Source organism: Asparagus officinalis, chromosome 9 (assembly GCF_001876935.1).
Source record: "Asparagus officinalis chromosome 9, Aspof.V1, whole genome shotgun sequence".
Lineage (NCBI taxonomy): Eukaryota > Viridiplantae > Streptophyta > Magnoliopsida > Asparagales > Asparagaceae > Asparagus > Asparagus officinalis.
In genome coordinates this window covers 39714393-39734585 of record NC_033802.1, presented here as the reverse complement: position 1 = coordinate 39734585, position 20193 = coordinate 39714393, and the positions used below count along the sequence as shown (strand labels likewise).

The 20193-nt window shown below is 35.1% G+C and overlaps 1 protein-coding gene across 4 annotated transcripts; it reads right to left on the bottom strand.

The window, feature by feature from the left end:
• On the bottom strand, positions 571–13195 carry LOC109824040. Of its 4 annotated transcripts, none has more exons than XM_020390561.1 (17): positions 13146–13195; positions 12951–13032; positions 10994–11041; positions 9993–10112; positions 9678–9740; positions 9458–9556; positions 6180–6263; positions 5964–6082; positions 5708–5809; positions 5127–5243; positions 4935–5000; positions 3816–3882; positions 3681–3734; positions 3523–3612; positions 2054–2113; positions 1928–1972; positions 571–981 (listed from the first exon to the last, which is right to left on the bottom strand). In XM_020390561.1, the coding sequence occupies exons 3-17, from the start codon at positions 11015–11017 to the stop codon at positions 862–864; spliced, it is 1230 nt and encodes a 409-aa protein (XP_020246150.1). In that variant the 5' UTR covers positions 11018–11041; positions 12951–13032; positions 13146–13195; the 3' UTR covers positions 571–861. The 4 variants fall into 4 exon arrangements, with proteins under 4 accessions (XP_020246150.1, XP_020246153.1, XP_020246152.1 ...); XM_020390564.1 differs by having other exon boundaries at positions 1928–1966; XM_020390563.1 differs by lacking the exons at positions 12951–13032; positions 13146–13195 and adding an exon at positions 11128–11357.

Genomic DNA, 20193 nt, shown 5'->3' with positions numbered 1-20193 from the left:
CATTTTCTGACAGGGAAGTGTATATCTGAATGAGCGAAGTCTCGATGATTTTTCCTCGTGCTTGTCTTGGTGTATGTAGGTTTGTTAGGGTGTTTCTGTTATAAATTCATGCATCCTGATGTTCCATACTTGCATCTATGAGGAGGTTAGCTTCCTGTTATCTTCTACAACAAAAATAGTCTCTGATATTCTGTGTGCAACTTGTCCTGATGTCTAGGAGAAACTTGTATGTCATAAAAGTCATGTTAATTGTGGATAGACTCCCTTACTATTGCCCAATAGCAGCTAGGTCTCATGTAGTTCGATGGTTGCAGATAGATCTCCTGAGTTTTTTTTTTAACCCCTTAGAGAAGAAAATTTCTTTTAGCAAATAGACCTCCTGAGGGTACAAGAGTGCAGTAGTCCTATCTGCAATTAGGCGATAGTACAGGGGTTCTATCTGCAATTTACCCTATGTTTTAAAGTACGATATTGGATACGATAAGATGAATATTGCAGTTAATTGAGAGAAGCTGTGAAGATTCATAGAAAATGTGCAGTTTTGGATCTTCAATAGCCCCATTATACTGAAGAACTATCCAATGAAAATTGAGTACTATTATTGAGAAATAATAGATGCTTTTCACAAATTCTTATCATTTACATATTCTGTACACATCCCAAAAACACCAACTTATACATTTAAGCCTGGCTTGGTTGTCTCACTTGATATTGATCCGTTTACTCCAAAATGTTATTGTCATTTCCTGTACTTGATGGTAATCTCTTGAATAATTCACTCTTTTCTGTATGAGCTTGAGCTGGTCTGAAGCAATCCAGGAGCTTTTAAAGCAAAAAAAGAACTTGAAAGAAACAGTGCTATTAAGTGCCAGTTTTGTTTTTGGGTTCTGGGTATGGATCTCTCCAGCATTTATCTTCTGCCACTGCTCTTTTCCATCTCCTTTTGAAAATTTCTGACTCGGTGAAAGATCTCATTCTTACCTGCCAATAATTGAACACAGATCATTTTCATAAAATACATAAAACTAGAACTAGAAACATTAAAACTATAGGTATAGAGAGCAATCTGAGCTTAAGGGATTATCATCGGCTATTAGCATATGAACGTTGTGTTTATCTATACTTACTACACTCGATGAACTTTGTGTTTATCTACCTCCTACACTCGGCAGATACTGTAAGGAAAGTTTGTCAATTATTAACAGCAGCAAAGATTCTGAAATTCTGGATGATTTGATTACTCAAAGTGAAATTAATCTACACATTATCATCAGCAGTATCCTACCAAATAGATATATTCTGAAATTCTGCTTGATTTGATCAATCAAAGTTACACTAGATGCTAATGAAGAAAAAAAACAATGATTATCAGCAATATCCTACCTCAAATAAGGAAGGATCCATCAGTTTCTATGAGCTTAAATAACATTAACAGATTGGTAGGGTTCCCTATCAGCCAACAGTCTTTAGGTTTCAGTCATATAGTATGGTATATCTTAGGAGTTTGTACAAAATCAGAGTGATTCATGAAAAATTCTATAGGAACGTTCAACTCCAAAGGGTGAGGTTGGTAGAAATTTTCATCTACTCAGAGATTCATGTACAAAGACGGAAGAGGCCTTAGAGATAACTATTGATGATAGCTAACTGATTTTTTTCAGTGTACGGGAACAAGCAAATTCTTGATAAATTCTTGATAAGACTACTGATTCAATGAAAAATTCTATAGGAACGTTCAACTCCAAGGGGTGAGGTTGGTAGAAATTTTCATCTACTCAGAGATTCATGTACAAAGACGGAAGAGGCCTTAGAGATGATAACTATTGATGATAGCTAACTGATTTTTTTTCAGTGTACGGGAACAAGCAAATTCTTGATAAGACTACTGATTCAATGAATAACATAAATATCATATATTTTAACTTACAGCAGATCTACCACTGAAGATAGATGACACTGGAGGCATCTGCAACTTTAAATATATATGTCAGCTATCACATAAATAAACCTTTGATCACTGTAGAGAGAAGGTAAAAAGGCACTGAAAACCTACCGCCTTCCCTGAATTTGGTGTTTGTAATTGGGAGTCATTGCTGGATGTTTCCAGACTTACCTGAAGTAAATAGAACATACTGATTAAGCAGTCAATTTGAAATATGATGAATACAACTTCCATATCATATATCTAATACATCACTTACTTGGAACTCATGCAAGGCAGTTATAATCATTGTTTTAAATATCCCCAACATGGCCCGATATATCCCCCGATATATCCTTTTACAGGTCTTGCCGCAACCGATATGGTCTTTAAATATCTTTTACCGCTTTTTAGCTATTTTGAGTGATAAATCCCCGATATGGCCGATATATTAGCTGATATGTAGACCAATATATCTTTTTATATAGCTTGTTGCAAAATAATATACCGTGTTTGGAATTTTTGGGCGAGATATTAAGATTTCCCCATTATATCAAATGACATTTTGCCCTAAAAAAACAGATCGAATGTTGCAACGTTGCTTTGCACTTTTGTTTGTTTTAGAAGGTTGATTAGTGATCCTAAACATATATTATTCATATTTTGTATGCTTAAATTTCATTACATATGTTGAGATTACATTTTAATGCATTATACTATGTATGCAAACATTCATTATGACATTCCGATATTTACCACATCCCTGATATTTCCCCGATATCCGTAATCCGATATGAATTTTGGCCATCCGATATTTCCCCAACATCCGATATTTAAAACCTTGGTTATAATAAGTGGCATAAAAGAAAAACTAAGAAGTTATATCAATATTGGATATGTAAGATATTCCATGAATACTCCTCTTGACGTTTCCCAGAATTTGTAACCCATCACAGACATAATGGAGATGCACCCATTAGTAGAATGTAAAATATTCTAATGCATGAATGGTAGTATCACAATTCATTTGATCTGTAAATGCATTTACGTTATTGTTCCACTTTCTTAATGTAAAATTATAATTGTTCAGGTGACATAATTAACTTTAAAAAAATATTAGTCTGAGTTATTAAGTATCTTTAACCGTATAGACTCACAAATTCATGTCAGATAAAATATTAGCTTAAATACTGATTCTACTGTGTTGAGTCCTTAAACAAACTTGTATCCTAAAACTTTAAGGATACAGGTATTCTTTCTGCAAAGGAAAAATGAGGTTTTCAAAGAAAAAAAAAATTCTAAAGTTGGATGTATAAAAGTAACCATGTTGAAAGTTCTGCAACTATTTGGCCTAATTTTAGCGGAAGCAAACAGCAAACTGTGTATGACCAAGTTCAACATTAGGATATGCCCCAATCATGCTTAACACAGAGTAAAGCATTAGGAAAATGGGAGAAAGACTTAAGACTCAAGCATCCATGGGAGGACACTCAAATCAATATGATAAAGACTGATTACTAGCAAGGTAAACATAATGGGAAGGAAAGGTGGAAAAAACTCTCCTTTATTCACATTTGCATGGAAGAAGAGAAACATCGTACCTTATGGTCTATAACACTACCAAGAGTAGGAATACCCAAGTGAACTATGTATTCCCCGTCCACCACCCCCACATGTTGAGTCCGATCACCCTATAACAAAGGATATTATTTTCGACTACCATTAATAGACAAATGGTGCTTTAACAAATGAATGTTACCTGAACACAATAACCAAGCTTCTTGTCTAGGCCCCACGCGTGAATTAGATCATTCTGCACAATGGTTCATAAAGGTAAAAATATGTCTAGAAATGATGTATGATAGTATTTGCTATTTAGCATATCAAAACCAACCTGAATCATATACCATACACAACGCCAAGCTGCTCTGGAGAACACAGGAGCCATCATTTCAACCCACCTGCAAAAGTGTTAATCACTCCACATCCATCATAAGAATTATCCAGTTCCAACTCAGGGTTTTTACACACCTAAACGAGTAAATAAGTAGATGGGAAGATGTAAATTTGCGGACATAGTAAACAACAATGAAAAGATTGTCCATGACAAGAATATGCAGTTCTAAGTATAGGTTCATACAACCAACATCAATAAACATTAGACCCTAAGATAAAAGTTTCTGCTATAAACCTTTTTTCACAAAAATAAAATAAATAAATAAAAGAAAAGTGATAGTAAAAGGACTATGTTCTTCTTAAAAGGAGAGGGAGCCTTCTCTTTTTAACCATGTGGCCCTTGAATCAAAAATTGTGTGTCCCATCTTTCAAACACTAAAAAGAGAAGTAGGGAACCTAGAGAACATATTAGCAAAAGCACTTGTGCCTAACAGAACTCTGTAGACCAACAGCACATGAGGTAGATCCTACTCAGAGCATAGAACTATTTATCTTCCATTTTAATTGCTATTTTAATCTTTCATTTTCGTCTTGCATGCTATTATCTCCAGAAACTTCCTAATTGCAGTTCATGGGTTACTAAAAAGTTTAGCGTTAATGGGAAGAAAACATGAAAGGAGAAGATAACTTGAAATAAGATTCCGTGGCATCAGGATCCATCCTCACTTAGAAAATTATAGCATAAGAGAATTAAACGAAGAGGGTTGCAAATGTTTGTACTCATTTTATTATTTTGAATTTCCTTACATAGTGGCAGAGAAATTTGGCAGGAAAAAGAGGAGAAGGGGAAAGTGATTTATCTATTGCTCATGGAGGAAGTTAGGTTTAAAATCTGTTCCATCACAATACCGGAGCATTTGACAGCTAAGGTTGCCGCTGATTTTTCTTTTCAAGAACAATTTTGGCTAGGCTGTACTTTTTTTATTTTTCGACTTAAGGATCGAAAAAATAGGTGGCAATGCCTTTATACAAGGAAAACAGTTCTGATCAACATAAAATTTATGCACAATTGCACACACAGAAAAATTAAGAAGAACACAAGAAATAGGGACCACACCCTGTGCATGGAGGAGCAGTACTATTCTCATAACACCTTCCACCGCCCCTATACTTGTAAATTCTTCTGTTGAATGAAAAAATGCAATTTATTAGAGATCCACATGAGTTAAACTTCGAATGGATCTTATAGAAACATGAATATCATTAATAGAAAAAAGATAAGCTATAAAAAGAAGTATGTTCACCAAACCTGTGCACATCTCCTTTCCTCCCACGTGCAGTGATCTGATGATGGACCAGCGACTTTGCAGTATCTAATGCAGGTTGTGATATCTCCAACTTTTCTCTTTTAATAATTGATATATAACTGTAGGAGTTAAGCATGCATCTTTAAAATTTTCATTCAAACTACAGCGGTAAGTAAAGGTTTAAAATGTAAAGCTCCGAGGAAACAATAATCATGTAAGGTAGTTTTCTTTTATCATGGTTCTCTCTTGGTTGCAGCCAATAAATGGATTATAAACGTAAGTGGATGTTTCTGCTTTAATACTTGCACTTATAGTAGTAAGAATAGACCAGAAAACATAATAAGCCTTGTAGTCTCAATAAATATTTCCTCAAAGCAGAAAGATTTAAAGGTCAAAATTCAAGAAAATAGATAAAAAGATTTACAGATTCAGACCAGAAGTCATGTTTATTCAAGACGAAGCAGAAATTTATAGAAGTTTTCATAGGTTATCAACTAGAATCCAAGACTCCTACTTATAACTATTTTTAAATATAAATAACTTAAGATTGTTAAGTTATCACATATAACATAACTTTACCTACCGTTGAGGATGAAAATTTTCCACTCCAAGGTCCTCATCCCAGAGGAAAACATAGTCATATTCAGCAACTATATCTGGATGTAAGAAACGTTTGGCGAACCACCTATTACATATGGAACAATATTAAATACTCTGCACTTCTGCAGGTGTTTTTCCAACCAAAATATAATAAAAAAATAATAATAAAATAAAATAATTGTAGGTGCTTGAAAATAAATTTTTAACCATGAAAAAACTACTGAATGCACAAGCTATACCATTTTGTTTGATTGATTGCAGAGACATGTAAGGCACTACCACTCCATTTCAAGTCGCTCCATTCATCAACAACGCCATCATAGTGGAAAAGCATTACAGTGAAATTACTCAAAAGGAACTGGAAAATGACGAACCAGAAAATTAGACAGTAAATTATTGACAAAAAGCTCGTTTTCAAATTTTATTTTGATAGAAGAACAAAGAAATAAACCAACCTTTTGCACAATTAGATCCACTACTTCCTTTTGCTTTATTCCAACTGCAATAGCCAACAAGCTCCTTGCTTCTTTTTCACTACCCTGGAATAATTTCATATGGTGCTTTTTGTAAGATCCATAACCAAAACAATAACAAATAAGTAGGGAAAAGAAAGGCCTCCAATACACTCGCAGAAGCAAGGGCTGATAAAACAGGATATAACCGATTTACATACACTAGATTTTATGCACGTGCAATGCACGTGGTCAAATATCATGATTAAGTATATTTGGTTTATTTCCTTACTAAAACTTGTTCCTCGGTTCCACTTTGATGATTTTTTCTTACTTATATCTCTAAACTTTAGCATTGTGATTATTTATTTTCTTTAATATTCGTTTAAATGAACTACACCTAATTTAAATTTTAATATTGATAATTGAATTGACAGGAAATAAACGTAATCTGAAATCAATTTGAATTATCATATCATTGAGACCGACATGAAACCAAGCTTGACCTGAGAAAATATAGCATTGTAAAAATAAAAAACACTTCAAAAAATAGCGTTCTAAAAGGAAAATAGATAATTAAAGCTCATAAGACAAGATAATTGGTTAAAAGTGGGCTAAAATGACACAAAAGATAATATGGAGTTTGTTCCTAATCCTTGATAGACTTTAAAAAAAATTATAAAATAAAGATTACTACTAAATCTAATACACTTTTATATAATAAAAACAACCACATAAGCATATAAAAGTACTAAAAAGAATTATGAAAATCCCTTCCAAAAATTCCTAATTTTCTCAAAAAAACATATTCTATAAAATATTCAGAAAATAGTGTCTTTCATTCCTTCTGTTTTATTTTTTATTGAGACGTTATCAATCCTTTTCCACCTTTATCTTTTTCGATAAAATTAGACAACTTTTAGATGCCAAAAAAGGATAGTACTAGTAGAACCTTAAAACAAAAGTTAAATTTACTTATTTTAATGAAAGAATATCAAAGAACTACTCTTTTTTTTTTTGCTATGTTTTAAAATTTTAGTCAGTTTTTCGTGATTTTGAATTTTTAAGGGCGTGTTTTGCAAATTTTAAAACTTTGAGTGTTTTTTAAAAATTTTAAAATTTAAGTTGGGTGCTTGTAATTTTCATGTTTCATGTGCTGGTAGTAAGTTTTTTAATGTCAGAATATTTCTTGCAACTCTGAATTTTAAAGGTATTTTTTGTAATTATTAAAACTTTAGATTGTTTGTTGCAAAATTTAAATTTTTAGCGATCTGCTGATAATTTTGAGATTTGATATGTATTGGTTATAAGTTATTAAATTTTAGGTTTTTCTGTGTTTTTTAATTTTCGAAGGAGTTTTTCAAAATTTTCATAACTTTGAGGTTATTTTTTATAAATTTTAGTTTTTTAGTGCCTAATAGTAATTCCTTGAATTCATCTTTGTTGTTCTCAAGTTTTGAAATTTCAGAATTTCATAGTTTTTTTATTATTTGAACTTTTGAGAGTGTTTTTATAGTTTTTAAAATATTGAGAGTTTCATGTTTGTCGTTTTAAGTTTTGAAACGTCCGGATGTTTTGTGTAATTTTATACTTTTAAGGGTGTTTTGTGCAAATTTTGAAACTTTTTGGGTTTTTTTGCAATCTTCATACATTATAGCTTATTAATCTTTAAATTATTAACCAATAAGTAGTTCACATAGGATTAGGATATGATATAATTATGATTATAATAAATTAAAATTTAATAAAATATTCAAATAGTCAAAGGTGATATTGACCATGGAAAGATTTTCTCGAACTCGTACTTTTAAAGGAATATATGATATATATTTTTCTTTCATAAAACAACTATAGCAAACATCCACGTAACACTTTCCTGGCCACTTTAAATTTCCCAATACAGACAATAATAATCTAATTTGCGGGTGGGGAGGGGGGTGGGGGTAGATAATACAATAAATGATGGTAAGAAGTATTCAAGTTAGTCATAGGTCGAGTACGTGGAAATATTTCAGAGAATATTCTCACAGCTGGTTAACAAAAGGTACCAACTTGCAAATTTTTACCAACTCCAGGTATATTTTTGCTATATTTTGTAACTTAGGGTATATAACTACTTCAAGAGCGAAACACATAGGGTATATAAATGTAATTTAGCCTTTAAACTTTTAAGGTTGTTTCTATAATTTTTAAAATATTGAGGGTATTAATTACAAGTTTTAAATTTTTAGATATCATGTTTGTTTTTATGTTTTAAAAAGTCAAGGTGTTTTGTGTAATTTTAAACTTTTAAGGCTATTATATACAAATTTTGAAACTTTTGGGTGTTTTATAATACTTCATGTATTATAATATGTTATCTATGTATAATTTCTTAATCTTATTTTTTCTATATTTTTGAGTTATAGGTTGTTCATATGGAGTTAATATAGGATATAATTAGTATTTGAATAGATTAAGATTTAAGTGAAATATTCAAAATACCTTTTCTTTTAAATTGTTGACCTATAGATAGTTCACGTGGAATTATATAAGATATGATTAAAATTAGAATAGATCAATGTAATATTCAAAAAAAAGATAAGGGTAATACTGACCATAGAAAGATTTTCCCGAACTCGTGTTTTTAAAGGAGTATGATATGATATGATATATATTGTTCTTTCATAAAACAACTATAGCAAACATCCACGTAACACTTTCCTGGCCACTTTAAATTTTCCAATACAGACAATAAGAACTAGTTGCCCTTATTACCCCAAAAATTACATCATTTTGAACTTTGATACCCGTTTAAAAATTTGCCCAAAAAACCCCTAATTTAAATATAAATAACTTTGATACCCCCATTAAGTTATTTTTGGGTATCAAAGCTAAAATACCTTTTTATGGTATTTTTTAGGCTAGAAAACTTTGGGAATCAAAGTTTAAAAAAAGGTGCAACACTTTGGGGCAATTAAGTGCAAATAACCCCAGAAATATTACTGAACATTCACACTATCTGTTATTACTTAATAGACAGTAGAAAACAGGTTAGCAAGCAGTAACTAATGGCTTTGACAGGGGAAAGCTAAAATGACTGAAAGCATATAGGGTTCAGATTAGAACATACTTTTGAATGGGGAAGGAGGAAAATTTTCCCAATGCAAATTCAAGAGTGCATATTTTAACTGATTGGAATCAAGTGCATAACTATCTCTATTTCACACTTAAATTTGAAAACAAGATATATACATTAAACTTTAAGGTTTTTTGCTTCTAGATAGATACTTTTGACAAACCTTTCTTTTCCATGAGCGTAAGGATACTGGCAGAAATTCCAAGTTTGAGTTTTTGCAAATTATTCCTTTAGGCAAATTTTCACTTCCCAAAGGTTTGCACTGTCAATATAAGAGTAGTCATATTCTCAAGTCCAACTAATTAATGAAAGAAACATGAATGGAACTCCTGAATATAAAACGAAAGTCAGATGGCTAAAGCAAGCTTTATACAAGAAAGAACCTCGCATAAGCTGGATTGATCCTTCTGCATAGAGTCTGTAGCTGCCCATGCTGATGATAATCTCTGCGCAATAAAAATTAGAATTAGTTTGAAAACTTGCAATTTATACTTACGTATACAATTCCTAAAGTAAACTACCACTTTGCATTTATTCTTCTTATTTGCAAAACTTTCATTAACCAGAATATTTAAATGATTTAGAATATTGACATGATAACATCACGTCAAATTCACAGCTGTTACGGATACATGCAGTAAACAATATATCACAGACCTAGGTTGCTAATACAAAGTACAAAAAGAAACAACTCATACGTGTTTATAGTCAAGAACATAAGGGCTTCCTACAAATGAAGTGAAACATATGAAAACAGCAATAGAGAGGAAACGGCAAGAACATGCTCTCCGTTGTGCTAAATCCCTGAGATTAGGCCCCTGCAAACAAAAGTTTTCAAAAAAAAAATAAAAAAAGTAATCAAATTGATATACCCAAGATAAGTACATGAGAAAAGAGATATAGAGATGAAACAAATCATCTTAGGTCTTAGCAATGTTTCCATGTACAGAAATTGAAACATCATGATACGCGCATGTGAAAGTTTTATAGGAGATTCAACAATATATTCTCTTTTCAACTAACCAAGGGAAGAGCACACAACCCACAGATTCAAGTTATAAGGTATATGATAAAAAGTGGAAGTATCTCAATAGATAGAGGAGAGATGGGAATCCCTTCCCCATCCCCAAACACACATACACATGAACAAAATATAAAATATTGTTTATGAACACTTATTTCAGTAATTTTTCCAATAACAAATAGTAGAGAAGATTATTATTAAAATTATATCTTTCATAATTGGCAACTTATCTCGTGGTTACTAGACAAGGTATTTTGACATCACAGCATCTGGGTCAACTTAAAAATAGGAATTTGCAACAAAACCAGATTCCATTACATAGAAATCATAAAAACATTGACATCTTGTACTAAAACATTCTGGATTATCACTCCTCCTGTAGTTCTATTATCATTTTAAAAGGCCCCTTCCACCACACCAAAACTCCGAGTTGTGGTGGGATTCCAGAAATCAATTCTACATTCTAACAATCAACTACAAACAATGGGGTGCAGAATTCCAGAAATCAATTTTCTACAGGAGTTCATCTACAAGGAAAATGCAATAATCAAAACAATCACTTAAGTCATCATTTGTGTTCACTATATTTAGTCCCAAAATCCCATCTTTTTTAAAATTAAACTTCAAACGTTTGTGATCATCATCCCAATAAATTCAAAAAAAGAAGAAACTTACACAAGATGATAATGATATCTTCATCCCTCACAAAATCCCAATAAAAATCTGCAGCAAAAACAAAACCAAGAGAATGTCTCAACTATGCGATTCAAAATTTCAAAATAAAAAAAAACAACTCAAAAAGGTCCCACCTTTGTGAGTTCAAACTGGAGCAAAGGAGAACTCAGAAAAGGTCTCACCTTTGGGATTTCTTCAGTTGGGCCTTTAGGGTTTCAAAAGATTGATGATAAAGAGGGAAGGAATCGCTTTTGGTTTCGGTTTGCTGATTATTACTTTCTTCAGAGAGCGGAGAGAGAGAGAGAGAGAGAGAGGAGAGAGAAAGCGGCATAGAGAGAGAGAGAATGAGTGCAGCCGAGAAATTGAATTTGTGTGGGTCCCACTTCTCAAGGTTGCCCACGTTTCCGTTTTAGGGCAAGAGTGTCACGTGCAAAGGGGCGCTGGAAACTGAAATGGTTTGGTCATTGAAGAGACAGGGACAAATCTGTTTTTTTTTTCTTTTATTACGGGGGGAATTTTCAAATCAAATATCAGTGTACAATGTGCATTGTGCACTACTTTTTCTCAATTTAATGAGAATATATTAGAATTTTGGGAAAAACGTGTCCAGGCCATAAAAATAGAAATTTTATGTGCTGCAGCCCCTCCTAGTTTCCCCCATGTGGTTCAGCCCCTTAAAGTGTGATATTATGTGCTGCAGCTCCTTTTTAACAATTATTACATGCCAGCTAAGCTAAAATCCCCAAAATAACCTTATCCCCTTTTCTAAATCCTTCAAACTCAGCTCTCTCTCTCTCTCTCTCTCTCTCTCTCTCTCTCTCTCTCTAAAACAAGGCTTTCTCAAGCCCGTCGCCCTGGCCTCGCCCTCCTCGACGTTTGCCACCTCCGCCCAGGCTCCCAAGCCTCCCCGAGTTCGCCGCGGCCTCCCCTCCTCTCCTCCGCCCGACCTCGTCACGGTAGCTCGCCATCGCTCCCCGTCTCGCCCTCGACTACGCCGGAGTTCGCCGCTGCGCCTGCCACTTTTAAACCCTATTAGTATGGAGCCGCGGAGAGGATGACCAAGAGAAAAGAGTGCATGATGCCCAAGAAAAATGAAAATGAAGGGGCTGCACGCACAAGAAAAAAGGTCTAATTTATAAATTATTATTCATCAAGTGACCTTAACATTCCAACTTTCATAAATTAGAACTAACGTGGTATAAATTAGAACTGACGTAGTTAAAATTAAAACTAATTTGTTATAATTTAGAACTAACTTGTAATAAATTAGAACTAATATGGTTAAAATTAGAACTAACGTGGTATAAAATAGAACTAACTTGGTATAAAATAGAACTAACATTGTATAAATTAGAACTAACTTGGTATAAATTAGAACTAATGTGGTATAAATTAGAACTAATGTGGTTAAAATTAGAACTAATTTGTTATAAATTAGAACTAACTTGTTATAAATTAGAACTAATATGGTTAAAATTAGAACTAACGTGGTATAAAATAGAACTAACTTGGTATAAATTAGAACTAATGCGGTATAAAATAGAACTAAAGTGGTATAAATTAGAACTAACTTGGTATAAATTAGAACTAACGTGGTACAGAATAGAACTAACACTGTGCAGATTAGAACTAACACGCTACAGAATACAACTAACACTGTGCAAATTAGAACTAACACACTACAGAATAGAACTAACACTGTGCAGATTAGAACTAACACGCTACAGAATAGAACTAACACTGTGCAGATTATAACTAACACGCTACAGAATAGAACTAACACTGTGCAGATTAGAACTAACACGCTACAGAATAGAACAAACACTGTGCAGATTAGAACTAACTGTCCAAATGTGTAGATTAGAACTAACTTTACAATATGTTCTAGTTAATTTAAATCACATGAAGGATTAATAAATAGCAACAAGTACATTCAGAGGGTCACAAGAAATATTACCTGCATTGAGTTGAGATTATCCCAAGGAATCTTCTCAGTGACAAGTTCCCATAGTATTACTCCATAGCTATACACATCAGACCTATTATCAGCAAACACAAGTTCAGTATTTGGCATCTCTTACTCAGAACTTCCACAAAGTAATAACAAACAAAAACTGTGATAAGTCTACCAAAACAAGAAGATAGAACTTACTTCTCATCTGAAGGCTCATTGCGAAGAACTTCTGGTGCCATCCATTAAGGCTAGAAAATGATGACTCTTAAGTTTACGAACTTAGAACTCTTTCAAATGAAGAACTCACTTATATTTCTTCAATTTTCTCTCTTCATATCAAACAAGGATTACAATAGCCCTTTATATAGGCTTCAAAAACAAAAACGTCTAGGCATACCAATAGTCACAAATTAAACTCCTATTTTAATGCCATAAAGATAAATGTCATAAATGAGTAAGTTACTCTTATTCTTCCATAACCTATATGTCTCTTTACCTTCTAAACTTATGACCCTTGCACTTCTAAAACTCATTTATTCTAGCATTTTAATTTGATATTCCAACACGCCCCTTCAAATCAAAATGTCTTTAAGCCAAGCATGTCTCTTAGCCTCATGAAAGTTTCACCTGATAATGGCTTGGTGAATATGTCTGCCACTTGTTCAGTGGTGTGACAATGCTTCAGTTCAACGGTTTTCTGCTTTACATGGTCTCTGAGAAAATAAAACCGTGTATCTATGTGTTTGCTCCTCCCATGATGTACTGGGTTCTTTGCAAGCTGGATGGCTGATTTGTTGTCCACAAAAATTACGGTCGAGTCTTCTTGTGGATGATCCAACTCCTTTAATATGTTCCGCAACCAAATTGCTTCACATACTGTAGATGCAGTCGCCACATATTTTGCTTCACATGAAGATAAAGCTACAACTCCTTGCTTCTTTGAGGTCCATGAAAATGCAGTTGACCCAAGATAGAAAACATAGCCTGTGGTGCTTTTTCTCTCATCTTGATCACCTCCCCAGTCACTATCTGAGTAACCAACTAGTTGTGCATTTTCATCATATGCATAGAAGAGACCTAGGTTGAGTGTGCCTTTGATATACCTTAGTATCCTCTTCACAGCTAGCCAGTGAGATTCATTTGGTGTCTCCATATAGCGACTCACAAGTCCGACTCCATAAGTAATATCGGGCCTTGTAATCGTCAAGTATCTCAGGCTGCCAACTAGACTTTTGAAAAGAGTTGAATCCACGAAACGTCTGTCTCCTTCTCTTGATAGCTTCATTCCGATGGCTACTGGGGTGTTCACAGGGTTGCATTCATTTATCTTGAACTTCTCTAAGATCTCCTTCATGTACTTCTTCTGCGATATAAAAATCCCCTCTTGTTGCTGCTTCACTTCAATGCCAAGAAAATAGGACATTAATCCATTGTCCGTCATCTCAAATTCATTGAACATTGCCGCCTTGAATTCAGCAAGCATCTCGGTACTGCTTCCTGTGTACAATAAATCATCAACATAAAGACAAATCATTAGCCGTTTTGATGAAGATAGCCATCAATTCGGGCGTTCCACGCCCGTGGTGCCTGCTTTAAGCCATACAAGGCTTTCTTCAAATGGTACACTTTGTCTTCTTGCCCTTTCACAAGAAAGCTTTCTGGTTATTGCACGTACACCTCTTCCTCAAGAACGCCATTGAGAAATGCTGACTTGACATCCAAATGATATATATTCCACTTGTGATGAGCTGCAAGTGAAATTAATAGTCTCACCGTATCCAGTCGAGCAACCGGAGCAAAGACTTCTTCATAGTCGATGCCGTACTTTTGTTTGTAACCTTTCGCTACAAGCCTCGCCTTGTACCGATCAACTTCACCATTTGCTGTGCGCTTGATCTTGTACACCCACTTGACCCCTATTGCCTTGTGATTTTGTGGAAGAGTTGTCAACTCCCAAGTGTCATTCTTTTGGATGGCGTGGATCTCCTCCTCCATTGCTGTTCGCCAACTATCTTCTTTTACGGCTTCTTGAAAAGTGAGAGGTTCATGATCAGCATATAAGCAGAAAAGATTTGACTCTTCGTCTTCTTCTATCTGCTCATAGATCTCCCTGAGGCTTCTCATTTTGATGGGACCTCGTTGCACGGTAGATCTGCTGCTACTACCTTCCCCTGAAGATGGAGAACCTCTTGCAGGAGAGGGTGTAGAGTGTGGAGGAGATGGTGGTGTAGCTAGTGATGGTTCCTCATGTAGAGACTCATCAGGTTCATTCACCACGGGTTGATCTTCATTGCTCCAGTTCCATGCTTCTTCTTCATTAAAGACAACGTCTCTACTAACAACTAGTTTCTTGGTTAGTGGATTGTAGAGCTTGTATGCCTTCGACTCCTCGCTATATCCGATGAAAATGCATTTTTCACCGCGATTGTCAAGCTTCTTCCTTTTGACTTCAGGTACTTGAGCATATGCAACACAACCAAAAATTCGCAGGTGTGCCACACTAGGCGTGTAACCGCTCCATGCCTCTTGAGGTGTCTTGTTCTTAATCCCTTTTCTTTGAGCATGGTTCTTGTCATGTCGAGGATGGTCCGGTTCTTTCTTTCTGCAATGCCATTTTGCTGTGGTGTGTAGGCAGTAGTAAACTGTCTCTTTATACCTTGCTCCCTGTAATATTCTTGAAACAGATTTGAGGTGTACTCACCACCTCGTTCAGATCGAAGATTTTTTTAGCTTGTGGCCGCTCTCTGCTTCAACTAAAGCTTTAAAATGTTTGAATGTAGTAAAGGCAGCAGATTTTTCTTTAAGAGTGTACACCCACAACTTTCTACTGAAGTCATCAATGAAAGTTATAAAATATCTATTACCTCCCAAAGAGACGGGATCGATCGGTCCGCAGATGTCGGTGTGAACAAGTTGCAATGGTACACTTGCTCTCCATGATTTTCCACTGGGAAAAGGAAGTCGCGGTTGCTTGCCGATTACACAACCTTCACAAATATGATTCGGTGGATCAATTGTTGGTAGACCTCGTACCATGCCAGCTGTAGATAATAACTTCAAACCGCTGAAGTTTAGATGGCCGAAGCGAAGATGCCACCTCCATGACTCATTCTCCATGAGTCCTTGAAAACACTTGTCGACTTTCGTGTTTAGATGCAAGGGAAACATGCGGTTCCTTGTCATCTTAACACAAGCTATGAGGCCTCCATTTGTATTTTTCAACCAAAGATGGTTGTTCTCCATATATACTTTGTATCCCTTTCCGAGTAATTGACCGATGCTAAGAATATTACTTTTCATGTTAGGAATATAGTAAACATCGGAAATATACTCGGGCTTACCATCCTTTTGGTAGATCTTAATCTTCCCTTTGCCTTCAACCGGGAGTTTTGAAGAATCTCCGAGGCTCACACTTCCATGAACTCCTTCTGCGAGTTCCATGAAAAGTTCTTTCTTCCCGCACATGTGGTTGCTAGCACCCGAATCAAGGTACCAAACATCATTCTCAACACTTGAATCATCATTAGCAAGAAGAAGCGTATAGTTGTTACCCACATCATTTGTTGCTTCGGCAAGATTGGTTTGGTCTTTAGTTTTGTGCCAACAATTTGAAGCATAGTGCCCAAACTTGTGACAGTTATAGCACTGAACATTCTTGTTGCTTCCACGCCCAGGTGTGGATCTTCCACGATTGCTTCGTCCTCGTCCTCTAAAGCTTTGGATCTCCACTTGATTTTGAGTGGTTTGCTGTTGGGGACCACGTCCTCTGCCTCTACCACGACCACGACCACGACCTCTTCCTTGTGAGCCTTGATTACTTAGAGTCAATGTTGACTCTAGTACTTGCTCCAAAACTATGGAACTAGCCTTCTTTTGCATTCGTTGTTCATGAACTTGGAGAGATCACAAGAGCTCCTCTATTGAGATATCCTCCAAATTCTTTGACTACTCAATTGCCGCCACCACGTGCTCGAATTTTGATGTGAGGGATCGGAGCAACTTCTCCATCACTCGGATGTCCTCCATCTTCTCTCCATTTCTCCTTATTTTATTCACAATTAGAAGTAATCGTGAATAATAATCGGAGATTTGTTCTTCATCTTTCATTTGAGCGGCTTCAAGATCGCCCCTCAAAGTTTGGAGGCGAATTCGCTTCACCCGCTCGACACCTTTGTAGATGGTCGCAAGGATTTCCCATGCTTCCTTGCTTGTCGTTGCTTCGGCAACTCTCTCAAAGGTAGACTCGTCCAACCCTTGATAGAGTAGAAAACGAGCCTTGCTATCCTTCTTTCTTTGTTCTCTGAGAGCCTTCTTCTCTTCGGCGGTATAGGTGGCTTCTACTTCTGGTGTAGGTTCAGTGAACCCATCAATGATCAGCTCCCACAACTCTTGAGAACCAAATAAGGCTCTCATTTGTATTGACCAACTCTCATAGTTATCTTTCAATAATTTGGGCACTTGAGGATTGACAAGATTATTTGTGGTAGCCATGAGATGAAGAGAGAATGGGAAAATTGGATCAAGTGGCTCTGATACCACTGATGACTCTTAAGTTTACGAACTTAGAACTCTTTCAAATGAAGAACTCACTTATATTTCTTCAATTTTCTCTCTTCATATCAAACAAGGATTACAATAGCCCTTTATATAGGCTTCAAAAACAAAAACGTCTAGGCATACCAATAGTCACAAATTAAACTCCTATTTTAATGCCATAAAGATAAATGTCATAAATGAGTAAGTTACTCTTATTCTTCCATAATCTATGTCTCTTCACATTCTAAACCTATGACCCTTGCACTTCTAAAACTCATTTATTCTAGCATTTTAATTTGATATTCCAACAGAAAAGATGAAAAATAGATTATTAGCATCAACTGATAAATACAATATTCTAAAATCTCGCACATTTTCACATATATAATCTATAACAGGTAAGTCAACGGTTTAAAAGATTACCGTTCCTTTCCCAGTTTTTGTTGTTAGATAAGTTTCATGTTTTAGACGGGAAAGACCAAAGTCTCCAACCTGTTAACCGGGAAAAAAGTGTTGTTAGATAAGTTTCATGTTTTAGACGGGAAAGACCAAAGTCTCCAACCTGTTAACCGGGAAAAAAGCATAAGATGGAATAATGTCAGCATATCCAGGCAACGAGGTCAAATATTGTAATATTTTAAAACATACCTTCACAGTCCAGTTCTTGTCTACTAACAAATTGGATGACTTCAAATCACGATGGATGATGGGTGGATTGCAATGATGAAGATAATTCACGCCCCTTGCCTGTGACAAAGAACATCGTTTAAGGAATAGGCCAAACAAGAAATTATGTAACAAAAATCACTCCAGATTTTAGTACGTCGCATCATGGAAAAATATAGATATAAGCAAGTTTGCTCTGATATATACTCACAATATCTAAAGCCATATGAACACGCCTTCTCCAATCAAATTTGGTTGTGTTTCTTTGAAGCAACCAAAACAGACTCCCACTGCCATATGGATAAGTATATCATATACAGAGGAAAGGTAGCAGTGGTAACTAATTCAACCACAATAACTTAGGAACAAATAGAAGATCATATTGACAGTTTCTCAGAAATATACATGTCTAACTGCTGTTTGCAGTCATTTACAATGGAAATTTCCTTGGCCTGATTTGCACAGTGTTAGTTCTAATCTGTACAGTTAAGAGATGCCAAATACTGAACTTGTGTTTGCTGATAATAGGTCTGATGTGTATAGCTATGGAGTAATACTATGGGAACTTGTCACTGAGAAGATTCCTTGGGATAATCTCAACTCAATGCAGGTAATATTTCTTGTGACCCTCTGAATGTACTTGTTGCTATTTATTAATCCTTCATGTGATTTAAATTAATTAGAACATATTGTAAAGTTAATTCTAATCTGCACATTTGGATAGTAAGTTCTAATCTGCAGTGTTAATTCTATTCTGTAGCGTGTTAGTTCTAATCTGCACAGTGTTAGTTCTATTCTGTAGCGTGTTAGTTCTAATCTGCACAGTGTTAGTTCTATTCTGTACCACGTTAGTTCTATTCTGTACCACGTTAGTTCTAATTTATACCAAGTTAGTTCTAATTTATACCACTTTAGTGTTCTAATTTATACCAAGTTAGTTCTAATTTATACCACTTTAGTTCTATTTTATACCGCATTAGTTCTATTTTATACCAAGTTAGTTCTATTTTATACCACGTTAGTTCTAATTTTAACCATATTAGTTCTAATTTATAACAAGTTAGTTCTAATTTATAACAAATTAGTTCTAATTTTAACCACGTTAGTTCTAATTTATACCACATTAGTTCTAATTTATACCAAGTTAGTTCTAATTTATACAATGTTAGTTCTATTTTATACCAAGTTAGTTCTATTTTATACCACGTTAGTTCTAATTTTAACCATATTAGTTCTAATTTATTACAAGTTAGTTCTAAATTATAACAAATTAGTTCTAATTTTAACCACGTTAGTTCTAATTTATACTACGTTAGTTCTAATTTATGAAAGTTGGAATGTTAAGGTCACTTGATGGATAATAATTTATAAATTAGACCTTTTTCCTTGTGCCTGCAGCCCCTTCATTTTCATTTTTCTTGGGCATCATGCACTCTTTTCTCTTGGTCATTCTCCTCCGGCCTACCATACTATAGGGTTCAAAAGTGACAGGCGCAGCGGCGAACTCCGGCATAGTCGAGGGCGAGACGGGGAGCGACGACGAGCTACCGCGACGAGGTCGGGCGGAGGGCGGCGAACTCGGGAGAGGTTTGGGAGCCTGGGCGGAGGTGGCGACGGCGAGGAGGGCCAGGGCCAGGGCGACGAGCTTGAGAAAACCCTTGTTTTTAAAGAGAGAGAGAGAGAGAGAGAGAGAGAGAGAGAGAGAGAGAGAGAGAAAGAGAGAGAACTGGGTTTGAAGGATTGAGAAGAGGGGATAAAGTTATTTTGGGGATTTTAGCTTAGCTGGAATGTAATAATTGTTAAAAAGGGGCTGCAGCACAAAATATCACACTTCAAGGGGCTGAACCACATGGGGGAAACTAGGAGGGGCTGCAGCAAAAGTTTCTGTTTTTGGGGCGTGGACACATTTTTCCCTAGAATTTTTTTAAAAAACTATTAAAAAAGGACATTTGTGTATTTATAATAACATTTTGTATTTATTAGAAATTCTCAAATAGTTACATGTAAGCAAAAGAGTAAATTTCATAAAAGCAATTAACTGAAG